The sequence below is a fragment of the Dufourea novaeangliae genome, unplaced genomic scaffold (genome assembly GCF_001272555.1).
Source record: "Dufourea novaeangliae isolate 0120121106 unplaced genomic scaffold, ASM127255v1 scaffold115, whole genome shotgun sequence".
Classification (NCBI taxonomy): domain Eukaryota; kingdom Metazoa; phylum Arthropoda; class Insecta; order Hymenoptera; family Halictidae; genus Dufourea; species Dufourea novaeangliae.
Window position 1 is genome coordinate 204,064 of NW_015373998.1, and position 19,822 is coordinate 223,885.

General features: G+C 36.3%; 1 protein-coding gene across 1 annotated transcript in view; it reads left to right on the forward strand.

Annotated features, from left to right (window-relative positions):
• The window catches only part of LOC107188070 (lachesin-like), a 133,475-nt gene that overhangs the window by 86,000 nt on the left and 27,653 nt on the right, over nucleotides 1–19,822 (forward strand). Inside the window, exons 3-5 of the mRNA XM_015576314.1 lie at nucleotides 8,951–9,136; nucleotides 10,690–10,885; nucleotides 14,314–14,442. Coding sequence (XP_015431800.1) covers nucleotides 8,951–9,136; nucleotides 10,690–10,885; nucleotides 14,314–14,442 — 511 coding nt within the window. The remainder of the gene's footprint in view (nucleotides 1–8,950; nucleotides 9,137–10,689; nucleotides 10,886–14,313; nucleotides 14,443–19,822) is intronic.

The window sequence follows — 19,822 nt, forward strand, 5'->3', positions numbered from 1 at the left end:
CAGTTGAGCACGTCTCCTTGGGGATTGACGTATGCGTTGGAAAAATCTGTGACGTTTCTCGTCTCCCTCGACAACAATTTTCTATTCGATCTTTCAGCTGTTGTCCCGAGCCGATACACCAAACGAATTGACACACTTGTTCACCGTAGTCTTAAAGTGGATCCATGAATAAAAAAGGTGATAATATTTCTGGATCTATAGCTGTGAAACATTTATTGTTTATGTCGATGTGTAATTTATCACACCAAAGTTCGACAGAACCGTTTCAAACATCCTTGTATGGTACGAACAAAATGTAATGATTGAATCTGTCTAGACGTTAGACAAGAGGTTCCAGAAATAAAATACATAATCTGTATGATTAAAAAATAATAACTACTTCTGATTAGGACTTAGAAAAAGGGCTCTAGAAATAGAACAAACATAATTAATCTGAGGTAAAGAAGAAAGGGTGATAAAATGAGAAGCAACGAGTGTCTTCAATGATTATATTAATATTGCATACTATGTGTTATTAGCGACAAATTATTATTAATTTTAGTTAGAATTTAACGAAGAATATATGCAATTATACAAAAAAATTGGTAAGAAAGAAATAATATTCCAAAAAGAATTATGTATTTAAAAATTGTTATTTAATTCGTCTTAGAGGGTAATTGAGTAAATTTCTGATGAATGTCAAGTTTTCACGTGATCGTAAATTAAAAATGACGTCTTAAAAAAATTTGTTAAAACAGTAATGGTGATAAACTTTTTGATAGAAAATTCCGTACAGTGTCTCAAAAATGTCATGGAAAAAAACGTATAACATTTAACAAGTGTAATCACTATTTTGTACCGCTTACGTTATTGATGACAAATATTTCATACATGTGAAGTCAGTACAAAAGGTAACAGTGTAATCGTCAGTAACTGAATTGAAACAATCCAATGCACTTGGCTCATCAAAATGCATAAAGCGTATTCAACGAGAGCGAAGTTGTTTAAGATCCATTCAGGTGGTAGCTCGTCATAGGCATTACTGCGGAATCCCAAGATAGAATTCTGAATTCACTGTAATACAGTGAAAGCCCTTGGCCCCATTGTTTACCGTCTATTATTAGCATATCCATTGCTCCATTTGTGCACGGGCTTCAAAGGGATTGTAGGCCTTGTTATTCAATTCTTTGTATGTTTCCCATACGTTAAAAAGAAAAATTAATTACTATTTTTCAGGAGAAGAAGCTTATGTGATTATAATAATAGTAACTAGTAACATGTTATAATTAAATAATGTAATTTATTAATGGCAAAAACATGTTTTCAGAATAAAATAAACTTTATAAAAAATGAAAATTAGATAAATGTGATCAGATTTCAAACATGACGTCAGTAATATTTATTACTGAAACTAAAGTGTTGCATCGTCGATCGAAATAAAGACGTGATCTAAGGCATTTTATATTTAAATTAAGTAATGTAATTTCGGTATAAATTAGATGGAGAAGATGATCCGTAGAATTATGAAACATTTTGTATGATCAGTTAAGGAATGAAAGAAATTTTTAAGTAGAAAATCAGAAGAATTTACGATTCGACGTGAAATATGAAGTCAGAAATTTCTGTGCCTACGTGAAAATTGAATGAAACGCATTATCGTGTGCACGTTTTCTACCGTTCACAAATAATGAAACAGATTCAATATAAAACCATGATTTAAACGGCTATTTACATTAAAAGTCGGCCCATAACTGCGGCGGAAAGTCACTAAATTACAGGCCCGGCGGGGAACTCTAAACAGTTAATCAAACCTTGAAAAATGAGGCACGTCAACGGCAAAGATTCATGTTATACACGGTGAAATTTCAGGCCGTTTAGTTCGTGACACAAATTACGTCGAAAAGTCGGAAGGGGAAGATTAAATTAAGCCTTTACCCGGAGGAACGTGCATGTATCAGCGTAAACAGTTCAGAATTCATATCTTCCCGCCGCACGCAGCGATGTAATTTGTACGGAAAATTATCATGGAAAATATAATACATAATAAATCCGTGATACCAAAAAAATAGAACACTATTTATGGAAACAAGAAACGATCATGCAACTTTTACAGTGAAGAACAGAAAGTATCTCACAAAGAAGATTATCCAGATGATTCATCATCGATTTTATGCAAATTTTCAAATAGAAATGCACCAGGTCCTTGCCAAAATGTTTACGTAATCCTTTTAAATACAAAAAAATCGAATTATTATACGAAATTATTTATTTCAATCTACTACATTATAGTTCATTGACATGGAGAGTTCAATTCATGTCCTGATCCCATAACAATACGACGACCACCATTGTTCCTAAGGTCAGCAGTTCAGAGGGAGCATAAACTTACTTTCCAAAACGACGGTATCGACATGTTAACGATCAAATCGTTAAAATAATTCATCAAGTCGTCAAAATAATTTACCAAGTTCGTTCTTAAACAAATTGCAAAAATAGAGCATTTAATAAAAAAAAAGGAGGAAAAAATAAACAAAACTTATAATATCAGCTACAACACTCGACAACCTTCGAACATGTACATCCCGAACGATCGAACAACAATCACAGAAAAAATTAATTCTCCCGTGTAACGCAACAGCCGAACTAGTTGTGCCGCGCGTGTTATGCCAGCAGGATTAGTCAATCAGCCCGCATGTGTACACGCACAGCGCGCGGTTGAGTGCGTTTCACTGTACCGGTTGGCAATAATTCCACGAATAATAAATTCTAACGTTCAAAGTCGTCCATTCCGTGCTGCAAAAAGCGACAAACAAAAGCACCCACGGAATAATGGCGTGCGAGGCGAGCACCTGGAACCTTCACCATAAAGCCGCGTTAACAAGAACGGGGGGAAAGCGGAGGTTACAAGACCAAACGAAGAAGAAACCGAAGGAAAACCCTTGAAGCAACCAAAAAGCAGCATTAGATATGTAGAAGAAGACCAGTGGCAGCATTTGGGAGACAAAAGTTGCTGCAGAAGGGAACGAGACCAATTGGCAGTGGACTAATTAACTTTTTATTACGTGTTGATCAGTAGATTGTAAAGGAAAAGACTAAGGGTTCAATTGGTTATATTCCCATAAGGCCACCTTCTCCAACACAATTGTGGATGGTGATAGTGAGATACAGTGATTCTTCGATGAATGCAACACGAGCAACTGCGTTATCTCTATGACTGAGGGGGTCCCCCCTGGAACCCATCAAAACAGAAGCTAAACAGAAGTTAGACAGAACCTCAGCTTCGGGCAAAAATATTGTATTCGTTTCGAAAGAATTCATATACCTACCCCATTTTGTTCCCGTCAACCTCCGTCATTTTGATTGCACAGAAGTGTCAATCTAAAATGTATTGCAACTACGTATAGTAAATTACTTACTGGTACACGTGATATACCGATTCGTGAGCGTATGTTCTTCACGCTTTATTTCTCGTTAATTCTGTTTTGTATATTTATTGAGGAACTCTGTCTTTCGCATAGTATTCTCATGGTATACGCTATAAATGCATATAATCCGCAGTCTAGTTATAACCAATCAGACTAGCATACCCTTCGCTGGACTTCTTCAGAACAACGGACTTTGTCCATCTGGCCCCTGTTTTGCCCTTCCGCCGAGCATCGTCTCAGAAACGCATAATAACTACTTATCCACTTATCCGAATGCTTTCTAAAGGATCAGACGCTCCTCACAGCCGAAAACGGAAAACGAAGAAAATAAAAATCCTCGGAATGGAAAACGTACAAGTGGCTGTCAGAGGTGAACGAAACAGGAGGAATGAGGTGAAGGGGGTGCAAGAAAGAAGGTGTACGAGGGAGGGGAAGGACGAGCGAGAAGATGGTGGGAAATAAACGAGGTGTGGTAGACTGGACCGAGGCTTCTGATCCCACAATGCGCCACAATAGAACGCCGACGATGGTTTTGCATATGAAAGAGGGCCGAGAATGGAGACCGTCAGAGATAGGTGCACGTAGTGTGGATATTATATCTGACTAGGGTTCCGCGCTGCCACCCTTCCTCCTGTACCCCCATCTATTTCCCTCTTCTTCATCTTTCTCGAGTTCGGTCTATCGCCATCTTTCTACGGCTTCGTCGACCTTCCTCTTATCTACACGCAGCTCCGTGGCGGCTATTTTTCTCCCTCGTTCTTCTGTTTCCTTGGTCCTGTTTCCTTTTTTCTTTGCGCACCCCCACTACCATCCCCCTTTACCGCTGGAAGCCAGAAGAACGGGGCCGGGATCGTAAGTTGAAAATACGTAAGGGAAACTGCATTAGGCGAAGGGGCGTCTTTCGCTTAAGATAAACTCGTTTTCCATAGAGCCCCAGCCCTTTAAGTCGTAGCTCTCATTGTGCTGCAAATTTGCGAGCTCTTGCGGGGAGACGTGCGCGCGAGACCTTCTCGGGATTATATCGGCGACGATCCCCCCCCCCCTCCTTCTTGCTCGAGGATCTTGAGGCACAGGCGATACCCGATGTTTTCGAACGAGAAAAGGGTTTTGCCTTGCGACGGGGGGTAAAGTAAAGATCGTTTTCGTGACTTTCGAGTCTATGAATATTTCCCGACCCACTCGAAATCGTTGACGGTGTTTGGAGGGGGATGGAAGGAGATTTTCCTTTTCGTGAATCGGGGAGATACTATGGGTATCTACGGGTATTATAGTTCAGCAGTTTCTCGGGGGATTCTTGAATAGCATGTGTTGTTTCGAATAAGGATTATATGTGGATAACGTAAGCGATATCTAGTGATGCGTTGATGTGTTTCTGAACTATGGGTGGAAACTTAATCGAGTAACAGGTGGTAATAACATAAACAAAACGGTCTTAAACGTATTGTACATAAGTCGATAACATGATTCGTTTCAGGATATTAATTATCTAATTTCCAAGTTGATTGTTATACGAGTATGAGCAATTAGTTGATCGATTAATTCGACTTTGTTATATGAAGTTTTTGTACAAAAATTGAGGAAGAAAAGAAAAATGGAAAATATAAACAAAGATGAAATAGAAAAAAGAAATAATCTTATTAAGGCGATCATGCCAATTTAAATAATACTCAGGATGAGTAGGCACATGATTTCGTCAGAATGTCTCGTAGTGGTCAGTACTACTGAAAAAATTACATATGTGAAAAACGATAAGCTTACCGACCCACCTTTACTATAAAATTCTTTGATTTTTTTCTTAATTAAAATCTATTCAGTAATAAAGTTCTTACCAACAGTTCAGAGACACTATAAAGGATTTTAAATGTTGTGTTACAAGCATACTATAATTTGAGACACTGTACAGGAGTTTTGCAATAAGTATACAGAGTTACAATTATACTCTATTATAAATAATAAATTAAATTATTTATCGACGTTGAGAAAAATACATTAAGAAATAGTTAAGTAATAATTAAATACAAACACAATATGGGTAACGAGTACTGATTAACTTTCACCAGAATTTAACAAAAAGACACGGAAAAAGAACATATTTACAATTATATTACATAAATGTAAATATAATGAACAAAGTAATAGGTTGAAATATAAAATGATCAAGATACTGGATATGGAATTTAAAAATCAACTATCAAGAATTCCAAACATGAAATTAAATCTGATTACTATCTAAAAATTGATATATAATTTTCAACACTGCAAGAAACATCAGGACCAGTCAATACAGTAAAATACGAAAGAAAATACAAACAGAAAAGTAAATCAAACACCACTATTATCAGAAAGTATCACTATACTGTCCCACTAGAACATAAGTATCTATTACAGAATCCTTTCAATCCTAATGTCAATAAACAAAACTTTCTAAATTGTTCCATCAAATACCTCGGTACCCCAAGCATTCCTGCATACGTCAATCAAACATACAGCCAATCCGCTTCGTTTTACACTGATTTACACAAATCAATGTAAAATTACCCAAAGTATTGGGAACCTTACGATATTTCAACAAGAGCATAAATAATTTTGAAGCGCAATTTGGTACCAGGGTACCCAATTATTACGATCAAACATCGTACACCACTTTCTGCACCTCAAAGCTGCTAAACACCACAATACACTCAATATACCGAAAAATTTCAGTTAAGAAAAATAATTCCTAAGCGTTCGTGTCAACGGAGCACCAACACTTTCTCTTCGTACCCTAAAACTTCAGTGACAAGGTCACGCATCATTAATCATCATTCGACGCGAACCAGCCGGTAAAGAGTTCGCTCCTCGTCGCGTAAAATCGCTGGAAAGTGGGGGGAAAAGAGGGAGAAAGAAAGAGAGAGCGCGCGAAAGGTGGGAAAGTGGCATAAATGTTTCAGACTCGCGAGCATCTGTCGTCCGGGAGACTTTTTCAGTTCTCGAAGGGAGCCTCGGTTTTTGGCGGCTCTCGAGACGTGGGTGGCAAAAGGGATGGAGAAGGAAAAGGACGGTGTAAGCGGAAAGGGGGGTTTACTATCCTCGTATAATGTATTATAAGTGGAGGCACTCACAGGGCCGTCAGTACCAAACACTCAAAGCCCGCCCATGCCACTCCCGGTTCTATCTACCCGGTTCGTATCTCTCTCTCTCTCTCTCTATTTCTCCCTCATACCCTCTCGAAACCCACCCCCCTTTCGCTGCCTGTACACTCCGCTTTCGAGTTATCGATAAGAACCGCAGACCTCTTTTGTTGGTTGATAGATAGCCTTTCAAAGGCGACGCCGAGGTCAAATATTCGACATGCCGCCGGTTCAATTTCATGCCAATAATATCTAGGCGAAATAAGGGCCGGAAGCTTTAACCGGCAGGCTTTTCCGGGAAAGTTTGAAGAGTACGCGCTCTAATACCGTTTGCGCGTGGGCGTAACGAATGTTCGATGGAAAACGGGACTTTTTTCTATGGGATATGATCCTTTTTTTTTTCCCCCGATTTTAAATAGTTGAACGAGGCATTTGCCGTAATTTTTGTTGAACTTCTATGGCGATTTTTTTATATGGTATTTTAAGAGGATAGGACTTTGTCAGGTTGGAAGTTAACTTTTTTTAAATATGAGAAATCATTCCGTACTGAATTAGCCCCTCGCTAAATGTAATTTTACAGCGATAGATTGCATATCTGTCAAGCGATAAGTATATGTATATGTTTCCTTAACCCTGTAACGTCACTAATGTAAAGTAAACATTTATGTTTCGAGTTGAGAAATTCAAGTATTCGCTCCAGAAATAAATAAAAAGAAAGAAAAAATGACAAGATTTAAAAATAATAAAATACAACATAATATGTGTATCAGTCTCATAATTTTGAAATGACGATTTGAGTGTCTGGGTGTTAAAGAGTTAATTTGATTTTTATTCATCAGGATTAACAAATGAAAGAAAAGCGTACAAATATTGAAAGGCGTAAACAAATGTGTTTATGAAAGTTCCACAGATGAAAATCGTAATAAAGAACAGTCTACAACGATTAACACAGTATGATGATACTTTCTGAGATACAAGGTGTTTGATCATGGTGTCTGTCACACTTTCTTGATTCAGGTTTGGTTTATTATGTAATGTATATCAGTCAGGATGAACAATTTATGTACTTATGTACACAAATATCCTTCGAAATTGTTAAACAATTATACGACAAACAATTTCATGAGTAGAATGATGGTTGAGATGGTTATTGATTATTTACTCGCATAATAAAATTAATATTAACAATTCAACGTTAACTGACAGTTTATAATAAGGTACAGCATAACGTACTTTTGAGAACGTCGTAAAGTACGTAAACTACTCGGAAATTAATTTAAAAATTCAAATACAGTTCCAGAAGTATAACAAATATTAATTAATGGAATTACTTTGCGTGATAATGTTATACAAATATGTTTAATGAAGTTAGGGAAAAATCAGAAATTTATAGAAAATTTTCAATAAAACTAGGATTCGATAGTGGAATAAAAATTTGCGAAATTTCGACATTTATCCAAATACAAAAAAATGCTTGAGTCCGTTATCAAATCGTTCAATAGCCATTTAAAAATTCGTTAATTTAATATTTCTTCGTATCTTAATACTTCTCCACTCTTTCAACTGGATAAAATACATTATTTGCAACCTTTCTTCAAAACTCCCATGAAACTCTGAATCTCATACACGGTATCGACATCAAATGCAAAAAGAAAAGCCTTCAATCCTTTATGGAAACAAAATTTCGAACTCAAGCATTTTTCCATCCCCTTAGCCAGTTCCGGACCGCGCGTCAATGAGTCTACTAATTAACCTTCATCCGGATAGAAAAACCTCTGAAGGTCTTTTATTATTTCATAATGAAGAATATAATAATTCATGGCACACCGGCTGCAATACTGCCGTAAGTTTAAAAAGTAAATTTTACAGGAGAGCTTATTAAAATGTTAGCACAACATTCAAACATCTACAACAAATGTTTATCAACAGCTCTCTACTGGAGAAAAACAGAAAGTAAACTTGTGCCAGATTTGTAGCATGCAGAAGTCTATATTTATAGTCTTTCTACATATAAGACTAGAAATTCATGTTGTATGTATATATAATAATATACATAATCAATAATAAAAAATGTAATGTTACTATTTTACTAAATAAACAAAATGAATTAAAATAAGTAAAATACTTTAGAATTATTCAGTTCAACTATACCAGAACCTCTAAAGCCTCTTCTTCACTCTGTCCTGATGAAGGTTAAGAATCGATGTTAACACTAACCACCCTATCAGAACCAATCAAATGACCGGTTTTGCCGTTCTAATTCGGTAGATTTAGTGTAAAGATTACAATTAAGATTACGATTAAGGCATTGAAAAAAAAAACGGGAGCCTGTGCACACTGCTACCGATAAGAATTTTAAGCCGCCGTTCGCAAGGCGTCGTGCGGCAAACACACACGATGGTTCCAGTATTTTAAGAAATGGGTTTGTGAGGCCAGGTGGCGTGGATCAAAGCGGACACCAAGGCGATCCTGGCGATTCACGAGCACGTGATCACGAACAACGCCCGTTTGTCAGTGACGCACAGCGACTACAACACGTGGACGCTGAGCATCCGCGGTGCACGCCGTGAAGATCGAGGAATTTATATGTGTCAGGTCAACACGGATCCAATGAAGAGCCAGGTACGTGAAAGACAGACTATCTCTCCCCCTTTGGTATACCGACCGAGCAATAAAGAAAGAAAACAAGGGAGGGGTAAGAACGAAAGAAAAGAGGGAGGTAAAGGGGAGGGAACACCGCAGTGAGCCTCGACGGGAAAGTAGAGATGTTTTTACCGTAGATCCGGGTCAGATTTTTATTGTGCGCGATGCTCTTCCACGGGAGGGGCATTCATCTTAAAGTGAAATCCGTTCCCCTCGACTGGGGAAGTAGTTGTTTCCACTACGACCCCTCGGCGAGCTTGGGGTTATGCTCAAAAAATTTCATTGGAATTTGCATCCCTCAGTGAACGCGACAGACCCGCTGCCTTCGGGATCGTTAAAATTAACTCGATCATCGTCTGATCGTTTTGACTTGACGATCAGGAGCACTTTTGATCGAATCTCGAGGATATTCTTCGATATACAAGGTGAACCATGAAACGTGATCAATTTACAGAATTCTACTGCTAGCTGTTCGATCGAAAATTGGTTTTGCTATTATAACATGGTTCAAGGCAGAGATGGGCGCAATTGAATGATTTTGTAATTGAAATACATTTGTTACAATAAATACAGGGTGTCCCACGGTTGAATAATTCTTTCAATTTAAGCTGACCAAGGAAAAGTTGACATTTTATAAATTCTAGAAGAGTTTGGGGTGAAACAGATATTTCCATTGCTCTGATCTCAAGCTGATTTGAATTGAACTCGTTATCTTAAATGCAAAAAAGAGATGAAATCTATGATTTGTTTTAGTATGTTGTTTTAGTAATTTGTTTTAGAATAACATAACTTAAAATTTATGTGGAAACAGTTCTTTCGCAAATAGTGAATGAGTGATGAATTGAGTATGGCAGCTGGATTCATTTACACAGCGGCGTATAGCGATTTTCAATCTACTTTTCTGAGCTTCGCAAAACTATTACATGTGTCTGTCAAAGAGAAAATAGTTGAAACCCGGTTTACTTAAGCGGATCCTGCCACTGCAATCATACCACCTGTAAAAGAGCCTTTTCTCTGTCGAATCTATACTACTATTTCCCATTCCATTATCTGAATGTCATACTACAGGACATTTTTCGTTTATCACAATACTGGATTAAAAATGGAAAATTCTATGGAATAAAAGTCAAATTGGCATCAAAATGTAACTGTATGAAATGAAATTGTATTATAGATTAGTAAAATCTGACGAGATGAAATTGCAGATTAGTAAAATTGGAAGAAATCCAATGAAAGATTAGTAAAATTTGAAGAAATGAAATTGGAGTCTAGGAAAATTGGAAGAAATGGAATTAGAGATCAGTAAAATTGAAAATAAATGTAAATGTGCTAAGTTCAAATTCAAATTCAATAATCTCGAAAACGAGACAAACTTCGAAAAGATTTCATTGCGGATTTTTTACTTGTTTTTTTTCCATGAACAATCGTCACCTTTCCGTTTGTACTGCCAGTTATGGGACACCTTGTGTATCGTAACAACTGATTGGTCTGGTTACTTTTTCTTTATATTCTATCGATGAATGACATTGCAGAGCGCGTTTCTGGAGGTGGTGATACCGCCGGACATAATATCCGAAGAGACGTCGAACGATCTAATGGTACCCGAGGGCGGATCCGCGAAGTTGATCTGCAAGGCTCGCGGTTATCCAGAACCTGAGATCGCTTGGAAACGGGAAGATGGCGCTGACATCATTTCCCGGGCTGGTCATTCCGGCGGAAAAACGAAAAGTAAGTGCCCGGCTTTATAATTATGAAATGTCCTGCCTAGTTAAGGAAGTATTCGGAAGACTTTTACTCTACGGTGACACAAAGCGAAAGTTTTTCAGTCGACCGTACCTATTCTAATGTTACTTGGTAAAAGGGACCAGTGAAATATTTTTTGTTTTTCGAAGAACAGAATATTTAACATTAGAACTACCAAACAAAAATGTTATAACATTACATTTTCTGGGATCTTTTGCAATTTTTATTACGATACGAAAATGCAGAAATTAGTTAATTTGTACATGTTTATAAATTTTCAGAAGTTTGTCATTGTTTATCGACTGATCGAAATAGATAGCGTTCACCATTGGTAGTACTAATGTGAAGGTATACTTTTAAATTTACTTTCATACTTTTTTTTAGTTAAACAAATAATACTTTGTTAGTCTGACGAAATTAATTACTTATAAGAAACAGTTCATTGCATATTTTGACCAGTTTGCAGTAAAAATTGGTTTTTCTAACATTTCTCGAAAATTCTTTATTTTGGCGAATTTCGTTTATCTTCTATTTGTGGTCATAATAAGTAGAAACAGAATGTACTGGACAGACATTTCGATTATTTGGAAAAAGAAGCATTATACGAAAAAATTCTATTCTACATTTTTTACTTATTTTTGTTTACAGACTGACCTTCTGTCCGATTGTACTACCCCAAGTTTCCTATTTTCTAAAATTATTATTCCAAAAAAACCATAACACCTATTTCCCCTTCAACACATTTTCTACACACAAATACCATACGTGTGTCGCAAATAATCAACGAGTTCTTAACGTTTTCGTACTGGCGACGCATACGTTGCGTTCAGTCAATTATTTCAATAATGCTGCTAACGCACCGGTTCAGTTTTTATTTGCACGTACCATATGCCTTATGACGAAAAGAAAAACAGTAAACAATCATGTAAAAACGAACATTATTCCATACAACAAACCTATTTCCGATAAAAAAAAAGTAAACCGCTCCTGGGAAGGGACATGCAATTTCAGCCAGCACTAAAAGTGATAATACATTATAGAATACATTCTGAATTGACCAAACAAAACACTCACAAATGTCTCTTATGAAATATGAAAAACCAAATCACTTGACTTAGTAAACGTATTGAAAAATAAATATTCGGACAATAAACAAACTATTATATTTTCTAATTCCCCAAAGTACAAATTTAATTGACGCTCATAAACAAATAGTTTTATAAATATTAGTAAATAGTGCTATTATGGTGTTCGATTCCAGCACTTTGATTGTTATCCACGTCCCATTCCCGGAACCTCTAAACAATTTTCGTTCACAACCAGGGGCCGGCGACCGGCCGCGGATAATTCTAAACTGATTACCGTTCCGTTCTCGCGTTTCACGAGGAGCCGCTCGAGTAAAATCGACCACCGCGCATGACAATCCCACCGATCCATTCAATCCGCGGGAAAGTTTTCGTTCTCGCGGCCGCGGGAACAGCTAGTCTCGCCGCCTCGTATTTCGAAAGCCTTTCCAGACCAAAGCTACGTCTCGTGTTACATCGTGTCACGCAAATACACAACAATACTGACTCAAGTAGACGGCAGCTCCACCCGCTACGAAATGAAAAAGCAACTCGACGCTCGTTTTACGAACCTTCATTCCTCTCGATTAGTCCTATCGATGGGAATAGCAAGAAGAAAAAAATGAGAAGTTCAATAAATTATGAAAAATCGAAGGGCAAGGACTGAAGGAATGGTGTAAAGTAAATTGAAAAACGAATAAGTAACATCAAAATGAACAATGACGTAAGATCACTAGACGATGAAAAATACTGTGTGAACGTTGAAGATTTGACAGTTGGAAAAGCAATACCGTAATGGTTCGATGAGTGCGACGTACTAGAGTCCGTTTAGGAGCATTAATGACAAGGTGGAAAGATTTTCAGCACCTCATAAATTTATTTTTTTACCCGAAGACGAGCCTCTACTTAGCTTCTGTTTGAATTGGTCGGAACGGGGTATTCCCCCAGTGGTGAGAATAACACGGTTGCTCGTGTCGAAAAATATTTAAAGCAGAATTTGAACAGTTTCGAAAGAAGAATACTGTGGAAGTATAAATATCATTTTAGATACAAATGAAGGGAGTCAGGTGTATTGAAAACTTCTTTTACGATAATAACAGTGGAAAATAATAAATCTATCGCTGAACATATTGTCACATTATTTCAAGAATATAAAGGAATGTATTATGATATAATTACAATAAAAACAAGTGTAGCGATTTGATGAAGATATTAATCGATCGGTTATATTGTATTTTAATCTCGATTAGCCTTATTACTTCATTCTCAAGTGTGAATGTAACGAATGATGAAATAGTTCGTGGCGGAAGTGTATTTCACGATCGTACAGCTGCAGACGAAAACCCTTTATCAGAACTCGACGCGATGACATTGAATCAGTCAGTGAATCTCGAATACAGTCCTACTTTGTCTAACATGATATCGGCATTTATACCAATTAAACGGACAGTTGTATATTATTTACTGTCAGTTTTCCGTCTGTAATCTAATAGGAGCTGTCAGTGAAATTTAAATCAGGTACTATATAATTTAGAGTTCCTTCATTATCGGCAAGTTTATTGATTTGATTCGTTACTTAAAGAAAATCGAAAATGTGCATTTCTCATACCCATGAATTTGCTGTAGATATAATTTACGCAAATTTCCTTACTAATTAAAGCTAAGAAGGCTTCGAATATTTCTATTCGAATGTCAATGAACCAATATTTGTTGCCATAGAAAATTTAATGAACCTTACGAATTATACTATATTTCTTAAACATCTTTTTATACATCTTCACTGTTCTTCTGTGGTGCATATGAATGCTTTCAATTGTCTTAAATACTTACAAAATTTTCAAATTACCAGATTTCTAAAAGATAAAGACATACTTAATGTTCTACCCAGTAATTCTAAATTCAAACCCTAGGCAAATGTTTCATTACAATCTCCTAAAGAATAATACTTCCAAAATATCTCCCTAAAAATTTATACTAAAATCGATACAAATTGAAGCCCACGTTTCAACATGTAATTGATGTAACAGAATCGATAGAGACACGTTTCTTTCGATCCATTACGAAAAATTATATCAACTTCACAAACAATCAATATGATTTCACAATACCTGTACAATTCCCAAGTCCTGCAATTACCATCGTTTTACATTCAAAAGATGTTTCGAAAATAATTTTTAAAATGAAAATACCCTCCAAAAGGGTCGACTAGAAATTCCAAGTTTCATTCTTCAATTGCCAATAACACGAGACTATAACGAAACGATTTCACGGCACGCCTCTCGATAATCAATTAATCGTTCACGGTCTAATAGATTTTGATATTCTTTCGATCGATTCTCTGTATTGCAGTAAACTCGGCCGAGGGGGAAACGCTGACTCTATCGAAAGTAACCAGGAGCGAGATGGGCGTCTACCTATGCATCGCAAGTAACGGAGTACCACCATCAGTCAGCAAACGGATGATGCTGCACGTGCACTGTGAGTATGCCCTATTATCGTTTCCGTTGGGTACTTTCGCCCAGGAATCTATCTACCTTCCGAAGATTATCTCCTTTGGTCCCGACGGATTCTGCTGATTCGCACATTGCTGCTAACTTATTTTACGAAATTCTCTCACGTCCGAGCTTTCATTGTGATTTATCACTGCTCGCAAATACCGCTCTAATTGCTTAATATCACGCGCTAATCACGATGTCTATGGAAGAAGAAAAAGAGTAGGGGAACTTGTTGTACCTCGGATATGGTTGTATCACGGTCCTATATGCAATTTTAAATGTTCGTTGATTTTTTTTGTGCAAAATTGGCAATACTAGTTTATACATAATCTGCCAGAAGGGCTACAAAAGTTAGTTCGCAAGTGATTGCGTCGCTAGTCCAGGAGTTGCAACGATTTGAAGACTTTTTTACATCAAAAGTAATTCTTGTTTCGTCTAAACTTTTGTAAATAACTTTGTTTCTGTTCATAAAGTTGCAGCCAGTTATTTTAATATAGTTTCGTTACTTACTTAGCCATAGATTGCTGCAGAAAGAAGGGGTTCATCCTTAATCTATAAATGATACGAAGTTGTTTTTCTAATTTTTGTAGACTGTTGTACCTTGGGCCTAAAAATCGTATTGTACCTTGGACAGATCTCTGTTTTCTTTTCCAATGTTTTATCCCTTTTTTTTCGTAAACAGGTAAGCAAATTATTAAAGTGTCCCGTAATGAAACCGAAATGAAAAAGTTATAAAGACTAGGAAACATAGAAATATTGGATATACCATGATGACTGGTTAAAAAAGAATACCTAGAGATTTATATAACCCAAATACGTCGCATATTATAAGTAGTATTGTAAAGCAAAAAATATATATTCATACATAATTAACAAAAAGTGTGTTCTTTTCCGAGGTAATGTGTGGTGTTATACATACCATAGACATAATTATAGTTTGTTTTTTAACATTTATAATTCTAATAAAATAAATAATTTCTACAATGTTCTGGTAACTAGAATTTCTCTTGGAATCGGCGAATTTCAAAATATTTAAATAACTTTATCGTATTTGTCTCGTCGACCGGCTCAACTTTACGACGTTACGAATTGTGTTGGATCACGCGATATACAATGCACGCGGAACGTTCAACAATAATACTGAATTCTACCTGCGTGAATTCCGTAACCCAGTTTCGATGTCGACGTTACTCGGAATAGTCACGGTTTAAAATTTATCTACCGAATATGTTGGACACTGCTGTGAAACATTTCTTATACGGGAAATACGATACCCCGAAAATTCCGACTATTTTTAAAACTCTGTAGGTTCATAAAGGACCTTGATAGAAGCATCGGGTAATTTTTCGTTTTTGTTGATATTCGGTTCTTCAGGATGGAGCAACCTCTTAAAGGTTAACGTGTATTTTACTATTTTTCTGTATATCTTGAAAAGTATAATAGATGTATAACATTATTATAGTGATCCCCTACATACCTGCGGAATTGTTGCAAAATTAAAACTTTCTGGTTATCGAAGTTCCTTTGTTAGTTAATAGACACTACAGTTTTCGAATATAAGGTACCTGCATAATACTAAGTAGAACTACCTAAGTTGAATGTATACTGAATTAAATTTATAATACATCAATATATGTATACATATAGTATTTGTATGCTATATGTATATAATACATACTATATTTATATACATATATGTATACTACAGGATAGCATAATATAGTGTAAAGTTAAATATATAATAAATTACAGAGCGACGTGAATACCCACCTTAATAATTTCAGTAATAATTGTAAAATAACAAATCGGAATGCGATCATTTTGACAGGTTCACAGTACCTCTAGTTTTAATACTCCAGATGAGTGTTTGGAACAATACTCTTACAATATTAAGGAAATTGATTCAAACCTAATAAAAATTCTCTTCGATATGAAAACGGTGAAATTTCAGGGATCGAACTCTGTCGTTTTTGTTGTGTTTTTTTTCATTCTAAAGGTACAGGTTTCCGTACGAGTCTATTGAAATCCATTTATTGGATTCTTCTGCGTTTATTTCCCCGTAAAAACGGATTAACGCTTACTCTTTCATGGGGCATTCAATTTTTTTTTATCAGTCAATCACTTTATATTCGCAAAAAATCGTGCACATTTATGCACAACAAAAAACCTTGAAGCTTATGACGTTCACTTTGCATTTTATAGTTTCACAATACGGGAATGTTCCGTTGGCGCAAACATTCAGTCATTTTGATTGATTGTATTTTGCACAACTTCGCCACGGATTTGTTATATTTAGTACATGGACAATTTTGTTATTTTTCAAGCGAGAATACAATACGATTTACATAGACAGATCTTTCTTAACTTGTTAATTAGAAAATTGTGTCATTTCTGTAGACGTAACAGTCTTCTGAAGCTGATGTTTCTACTCTCTAGAGTAAAATTAGTAACATTTTACTCTCAACTGGACATAAATGAGCGAGTTACTCTAAACAATTACTCTCAAATAAACACGTGGCATTACTCTTCTGTCATGAACGCTATAAAAATGAAGAATTATTTAGGAACTTATTATAAAGAAAATACACAATGAAATGGTATAAAACTTCGTATTGTTTATTATTGTACGTTTGAACAACAACAAAAATTTTGTAATGGTAAAATAAATGGTGTATAGTGTGTTTTTCCTAAGGTCTGTATACACCTTGAAACGTATGTAGTTACTTTATCGCCGGTATCAACATAAATTATTTATATGCAAAATTAACAAACAGGCGGGCATTTATATAACAATATATAAATCCAACCTTTTTTTTAACTATCTTCCAGTGTAAAAAATATGTTGAACTGGATAAAACAAAATTGATTCCAATACTATCGACAGCCATTCGCATACAAATTAAGAATCCGTTTGAAATTCCTATTTCAAATGAGTCTACAAGCTGAAATCACCTGCGCCAGTAAGGCAACTATGTTTGAGGCTGCATACAGACCTTCGAAGAAACACACTAATAAACAACTTATTTTACCATTACGGAAATATTGTCTTGCTCCTAAAATGTATAATAATAAGCAACAACAGTTTTATACATTGTATACTTTCTTTTTTATAAATTCCGAAATACATAATCCTTCATTTTCACATCACGCACACCGGAATGACCCCTTAAAAACGTCCCGGGGCCCCGACCGAACGTGCAACGGAACCGTCGCGGCAGAAGGGGGAAAAGCAACAGCGAAGCGTACAGGTCTGGATAGCCATCGTCTCCTTCTTTGCATAATTTCGACGTGTTGAAAGGAAGGCCGCTCCTCCACCGGTGCGGCGTGTCCGTATTAGAAAAGAAACCGTGCGCCCGCGGAACGCCGGAAACCGGAGGGTCGGCGGATGAGAAAGAGTGAATGAGGGGAGGTAGAGGTGGTAAAAGGATGGAAAGAAAGGAGGTAAAAGTAAAATTGCGGCTTAAATAACGCCGCGAATCGCCGCGGCAGGGAGCTGAGGCGAGCCGAAAAGAGACTCGTGAGGCGCGTCGAAACGAGAGAAAGATAATAAAATTTCACTTGGAAGTGATACTGGATGTGACAATAAAGTTTCGAGAATAATTCGTATAAAAAGGGCATTTCGTAGATTATGCAGATGTGAGAGTATAACGTTCGAAATACAGTAGGGCTTCTTGTATACGAACACTCTGGTATTCGAACGTTCTACTATACAAACATATTAATATTTACGTATGAAAATACAACCTAATGCTTGCATACGATATACACTCTTTACGGTCAAACTACGTGGTTGCTTGTGTTAAAAAATTTATTCGGTTTAGTAAGCAAAACGGTATGGAATTCATAAATATTTAACCTTGCTATTCTCCTTACTTATTCGTCACGTTTGTATCCCTTCGAATAAAATTGCTTCAAACTTTAAAATGATTTGTTCTTAAGAAATGGGAAATGCACGAAAAGTAAAGGTACAATTTAGGTACGTTGGATACTAAAAACAAATATTCGAAAACAGGATATAGTACAGACCCGAGGAGAACAGCAGGGTTAAACTGTCAATTTTTTTTATCTTTAGTTAAATAATTGAAACTTAGTGTCGGAAAAGTCTATTCTCTGAAAATTCCTTTAGCCGAACACTCACGTATGTTCTCCGATTAGTTCGGATAGGGGAGGCTCTACTTTCCTTCGAGACTTTACACTTATGAGTAGACTGCGAATTTTTATGCAAAATAACATTTTCTAAAGTAATTTACAAATATTGGAGCAAATGTAGAAATTTATTTTCCCCCTTAAGTATCTTATTAGGTTCAGATTAAAATAGAAAAATCATTGGATCCGATGAAAGTTTTATTTTTTACTGTATTTCACAGATCCCTGTGGGCTGCAAATGCATAAAATCCGCAGTCTACTTATGAGCAAACTCGGTTTCCCCCAGGAGAAAAAGCAGCGTAAGGGAGCTGATATTTATGCCAAATTAGCATCGGTTTAACATTTATTTCAGTACTTGAAATAAACTTATCAAGTGGTAGGAGGCCCTTCCTCTACGCCACTTTTTACCCTAATAGAAGCCGAGTTTGCACGTCAGTGTACATACATATGTACGTATTGCACCGTTGAATCCATTGATCGTGACATTTCTGATCCTCACATTCTGGTGTCGTTTTTAGTATACTCCCGTTATATTACAAGGTGTGACAATAAACTTTCAGGAATAATACATTTACGAATTTTATTTTGAGGATCAAATTGATGTGAGATCATCGTGTTCAACGTATTCCTTTTGAGGTTATACATACGCATACCAGCATCGGATCCATTGATCGTAACCTTTCTGGTACTCACTTCCGGGTGTCTGTTCTAGTGCCCGCGTTACTTTGAATTTTAGAAGCTGACTGAAACATATGCGTTCCTTTCATGACTTCTTTTACTCAAGAAAATAACAAAAAATTTAACAAAAGACGAATCAGGTGAATACCATTGGTGTAAGTAGAATTTTTTTCTAGGGGGGGCCAGGTCCCCTGACTTTCGCCCATAACACTGCCCATCAGGCATCTGTACGTAATTTAATTGATTACCTTTCAATTGATGTTGCAGAATTATTAGTTAAGTAGAATGTAAATATTAAATAGCTTAATTCTAATACAATTTTACTTAATACTTTAACGTAATGAGGATAGTATTGTATTTTTTGTACTCAGTTGCATTGCGTATTACATTTCGGTCCATGTATTTATTTTTTATAACATAAGATTTTACCAACTGACGAATGTTTTTTTTACATATTTCCATAATTTCTGGACTGACTCTTGTATCTTCTCGCTGGTCCGAGTTTAGCGTCACCGTATCGAGAACAAGGGCCAGGGAGG